Below are 5,444 nucleotides of genomic sequence, written 5' to 3' on the forward strand. Positions count from 1 at the left end.
CACAATCAGGAAAAAAAAAAAGTCCAATCGCAATCGGATTGGATGCCTGACGTGCGCTTTGATGCAATGTTGCAACATCGCTTTTACGTCCCAATCACCCCCTTCAATTTTCTTTCTTTTTTATCAGTCGGGACTGAACGTTCCCATCAGCTAATGGCAGAACTTTGCCATTTTTTTTTTTAAATGTGCGGTTGATTCTTACCGATTCGAAGCAAACGGTAGCGTTCACAAAATAACACTCATTTTTGAAGCAGTTCAGGACTACAAAGAAATTATACACATTTTCAAACGATATGTTCTTTTAAACACTCTGCTGTTGGGGGTAAAAAAAAAAAAGGCATTCCGGAACACATTCAAAAACCGAGCATGACCCGAAGTGCATGTATAAGATTAAATATAGCACATCCATCCATTTTCTAGTGCGCTTCTCCTCACGAGGGTCGCGGGCGTGCCGGAGCCTCTCCCAGCTGACTTGGGGCAGGAGGCGGGGTACGCCCTGAACCGGCTGCCAGCCAACCGCAGGGCACACAAAGACAACCAACCATTTGCACTTAAGTCACGCCTAGGGACAATTTCAAGACTTCTATTAACCTGCCATGCATGTTTGTGGAATGTGGGAGGAAACCGGCGCAGGCACGGGGAGAATATGCAAACTCCACAGGGAGACAGGAGCCCGGATTCAAACCCTGGCCCCTTTGCACTGTGAGGCGGACCCACTAACCAGGCAACATGGTGCCCTACCTCAATACAATTTCACCCGAGAGAAAAAAATAAATAAAACTTTAGGGCAGCGCAGCATGAACAGACCGCCGCCTTTACAGGACATGACTGATAGACAGTGCAACAGTCACATTTTGATCAGCCTGAATGATCATGCTAGAAAAACAGCAATGCCATTTACCGCTTTGGCTCCATCGAACAAGGCCGGGGAGAGGCCGTTTTCATATGCCGCTGCACCTTGCGCTTGCACCGCGCTCCTTTTCTTTCGTACCGCAGCGACATCCAGGTTCTCAGGACATCGTTTCAAATGAGTTTGACGGACTACCAAAAGCAGTCCGTTTGTTGACCACTTATGTCACACCCCTTCTATACCTTATGAAAATCCAAGAACACAAACCAGAAGTTGCATTCCAGAGTCATTATTCATGATGCTTTTTGTTTGTTTGTTTGTGTCAGCACTCACTGCCATGGCAACTCACCAGTATACTGTGACGCTGAGTGCTGTGGCTGGTTTTTGAAAAATTAAAAACCTCCCTTTGTGAATGTGTTCGTACAGCTAGCTTACTCATATGTTGTGACTGAGCAAGACTGTACGACTTGACTTGCTTGAAATTGGATAGATGGCACGTCCCAATCAAGGGTTGCAAAAAAACACGATACTGCACGGAAAGCCCACAGCTCAATATTCAGACATGCAAAAGTACAAAGGTGTAAACACACTGCAGTCGGTTAGTGTGTGCCTGTTTAATGAACACTTTACCGAGCGCATCGGTCGGAGCGTGTCCAAATGTGCGCAAGTAGGTTTGTGTCTGTATTCCATTGAACATTTGAACTCAAACGTCATTCTGATCAAATGCAAATATTCCTAATTTTGGCATTGTCTGGGTGCCAACTGACCAGTGAAGAATCAGTGGCCACAGAAAAGAGCCCCCCCCCCAGATGTCAAAACATAGTCAGTGACGAGTTTATCACACGTGAATATACTCGGAGAATAAGTGATGTGCTTGGCAATGCCGCAAGAGTTCAATCTTCGGCGATTTTACATTCAAAGTCCACCAGACTGCCAGATGCTTCATGAAACAGCTGGACAATTCCAACACAAGCGGCAGCGTGGCGGGGGGGAGACAAATGGCTGAAAGACACGTTGTCTTTCCGCACACGAGGCCCCGTTGGAAGGTTTAAAACCGCCTCATCTCGATCAGCACAACTTTGTTTGGACAAACACGATTACCGATCATCTGCCCTCCCTCAAAAAAAAAAAACCCAACACCACCACGTTACTAATCACGATGTGGCGCGTTCATGAGCGAAATAGGATGACTTGCACGTAGCCTCGTTAGCATCGCCGGCTAACTGGTAGCCTGGGAGAGGTTGGCGACGCACAGGCCACATGACAGCCGCGTAAATAAACCAGAGGGGCAAAAAACCGATGCCACAAACAATAAAACAAGGGCGCGATTGCAGCAGAGGTCCGTTTAGCCAGCTAGCTCGTGTCGGCTAGCTGAGTTTTACCATGCCTTCCACACGTGCAGTGAACACGTGATGTCTCAAAACAAACCTGCTCGCCTTTTTGAGACGATTAAACAGCAGGATAATCGAGGAATAACCGCAAAGTTGAGAACGTTTACGACGGGGCAGCCGTTTTTCAGAGTAGTGAGTGGCAATGAAAGCAAATGTTTGTGTGGGGGGTGGGGGGAGGTGAGCTAGGCCCGTGCTATTGTTAGCCGGGGCGGGCGTCTCCACTCTTTTTTCTTCTCGCATGAAGCCACTTTTAAAGATGGACCCCCGGAACTCACGGCCACTCGAACTCACCCCGTGTGTCAGCTACTTTAATTCAACGCGGTGTCATTCCCGACGAAATGTCCACTCGAGTCGCCCTTTTATCGATTTTGCGTGCACGGTTGTGACGTAGCACTTTCATCCATCATAACTTTTGAGGCAAAATAAATCTAACAAGTCACTTCTCAAAAGTGTGCGCGTGTGATGGCGTCCCAAGTGCAACGAGACACCCCATGGCAACACTTGAGTGACCCTGGATTCCAGGAATAGACTCCCCGAGTGGAGAAGGGGGTGCATGCATGCGCTTCGAATATATCCAGCAGGGCTTGACATTTAAATAGCATGAACGCTACCTGGCCCACCTGAAAGACAGCTGCTGGACTGACCCACGGATACGCGAATGACAGGCGGGGGAACAAACATGAGGGTGGGGGAGTACCCACCGTGATGTGCTTGTCCGTTCACGCTGACCACGGTCACCGCGTTCATTTTCCTAGTCCACGGGTTCACCTTGGGCGGGGGGGCCTCCGAAAGGTCCTTTCGGCTTTTACCGTCATCCTCGCCGGCTTTGACCTCGCTGTCACAGCCCCCCTCGTTCCCCTTCGTGTCCCGCATGGGGCTTCCGGGGTTCAGCCCGAGCCTGTTTGCGTTGTCGCTGCCGGGCTCCAGCTCCTCCTCCTCAGCTAAACTCCCCGCCTGGCCCCGCTTGGCCCCGTCGACCTCAAGCTCCGACTCCGGTTCGCCGCGTCTCACTTTGCCCCGCTCCTCCGCTTTGATAAGCGGGTTGCCCGGCAGGAGAGCCTCCACCTGAGTGGCCATTTGCAAGCGCCGTGGTTCTCCCACCCCCTTCGAGATTACCAGTCCTCTCCTCCCCCCCAGTCCGAATGCGCTCGAAGGGGAAAAGTGAAGTTGTTCGGCGGGAGTGTGGCGCTCCTATGTCGCTCTTAGACGAACCGAGCTTCAGTCCAAGACACGGACGCGTCCACGGTTGTTTCAAACATGAACAAAGGCAAAAAGAACCGCGTCCGATAGGCCTTACGGGGGGAGAACAACCCTACCTCCGCCGATAGCAGCAATATGGTCGCTCTCCACCACGCGATTCCAGGGGGCGAGCATGTACGTCGTCTTGGGGGAGTAGGTACGTACGGTCGGGAGCGCGCATCCGTGGTACGTCATAACAATGCTGCGTTCATGTTTTCTGGTGAAAAGAAAACGCCATTTCAAACATGAAATCCTTTTAATAGGAATCGATTCCAATTTGAAACGCTTTTAGAGCTTTAGTATGTGCAACTTCAAATTACAATTTGCACAATATGACTGTTGCCACGTAATCGTGTTGAACAAATCGCAGTTTATTTGAAAATGTATTTTTCTGAGAAAGCGAACGCGGCACCAAAGCTTATAACACGTCATAGTAATGCTACGTTCAGCGCCCTCGGGTAAAAAGATTGCTATTTTTTTCCAGTTTTCCAGAACCTTTTTTTTTTTTGTAAGAGTTTCTTTTCCATTTTGAAACCCTGCTTACAGCAATCCCGTTTTTTAAATTTTAAACAACATCGTTCGCAAACTGCTCGTTTTTAATTACGATACATACTTCCATTAACGTGGAAGTACTGACACGTAATCGTGTTAAACTCATGGTAGTTTACATGTACAGTATATGAATTTGTATTTTCCCTTATAGATCCAACGCAGCGCCAAACATTCGGTTTTTGAATTTGTCGCGTCTTTAAATCACTTGAACTACTTAAACTCCAACCACAAAAAGTCAGCTGACACAACAGAATGGGAACAGGCGAAACCTTTGTTGGACGTTGACGGAATAAACAAGTACAGAGTTGACGTATCTGAAGTAGCGTGTCCTTGAACGCCTCTTTCGTGACCCCCCCCACCACCACCACCACCACCACCGACCAAGCACGTGTCCACGCCGTGTGCGTATTTCTCTCAAAGTAACACTACTTTTGTTGTCTTGATGTTTTGATGTTGTACTTTGTAATCGCCAGTAACATAATGACAACAAAGCATCCTGTCATGTTCCATTGTATGCACTCCGAAGAGTGTCTGGGTGCAAAAAAAGCATAATTTAGCAATGGGTTTATGTAATACAGTATGTAATGTACACGGGGACATGCAGGCCAAAGTGGACAGTACAGAGTAGTGCGTTTCACTGGAGTCCAAGGTCATGGCAACATTCAACTTAGAGGCAATGGTTTAAGGATGACAACTGACCCCCTGCGGTGTACAAAAGAGGGCGAGTCCATGCACCTGAGCGGCACCCTTGCTGAAACAAATATTCAGTTTCAATTGGTAGCAAAACTGGATGTAAACCAGAAAAAAACTTCCATGACTCCAAAAGAAATGGAAGTCACATGACACCTTCTGGCATCAGCAGCGTTTTCTCATTGGATTCGATTGCACTTAAAAAAAAAAACTCAATTAACTCTTGCTTTCAAACACAGTGGGTGTACATGTGCAGTGCTTTGTTGTTGACACTTGATTTCTGTCTGCATTGTTCGTATGATTGCTTTGTTCCAGTATAAAGGACTCAATGAGGACAACAAAGACAGCCAATGGTGGATAATCAATAATCACTCTCAGGCTGCTAGCACGCTTCAGATCCAGGTTGTTCCTTCTCCCGCTGAGGGCCCCCGGACGACAAACGGGTCGCCGCGGGACTCTATGGTGGCGCGCTCCGCTCTTTGTATGCGACCGCTCGAGGGACATGTAAAGCTCGGCGCCATTGTCCGCCGCGCTGCACCTTTTTTGGAGTCGTAATCGCCAGTGAAAACAGAACAAGTCAGCAGCTGGTCAGCAAGTCGCAGTTGAAAGCCACTAAATGGCACATTTGCCCCGTAAGCAGGACCAGGTCGGGTGGGGGTTTATGTACACACACACACACACACACACACACACACACACACACACACACACACACACAAACT

General features: G+C 48.4%; 1 protein-coding gene across 5 annotated transcripts in view; it reads right to left on the reverse strand.

Annotated features, from left to right (window-relative positions):
* Positions 1 to 3,644, reverse strand: part of larp1 (La ribonucleoprotein 1, translational regulator) — a 27,713-nt gene extending 24,069 nt beyond the window's left edge. For 2 of the 5 annotated variants that reach the window (XM_019873251.1, XM_019873233.1), the window contains exon 1: positions 2,943 to 3,643. In XM_019873251.1, coding sequence (XP_019728810.1) covers positions 2,943 to 3,318 — 376 coding nt within the window. In that variant the 5' untranslated portion in view covers positions 3,319 to 3,643. Of the gene's footprint in view, positions 1 to 2,942 lie in introns of all 5 variants that reach the window. The other 3 variants (XM_019873240.1, XM_019873224.1, XM_019873261.1) reach the window with 2 other exon arrangements.
* Positions 3,645 to 5,444: the final 1,800 nt, after the last annotated feature.

This window comes from Hippocampus comes, unplaced genomic scaffold (genome assembly GCF_001891065.2).
Source record: "Hippocampus comes isolate QL1 unplaced genomic scaffold, H_comes_QL1_v1.1 scaffold33, whole genome shotgun sequence".
NCBI classification, from domain to species: Eukaryota; Metazoa; Chordata; class Actinopteri; order Syngnathiformes; family Syngnathidae; genus Hippocampus; species Hippocampus comes.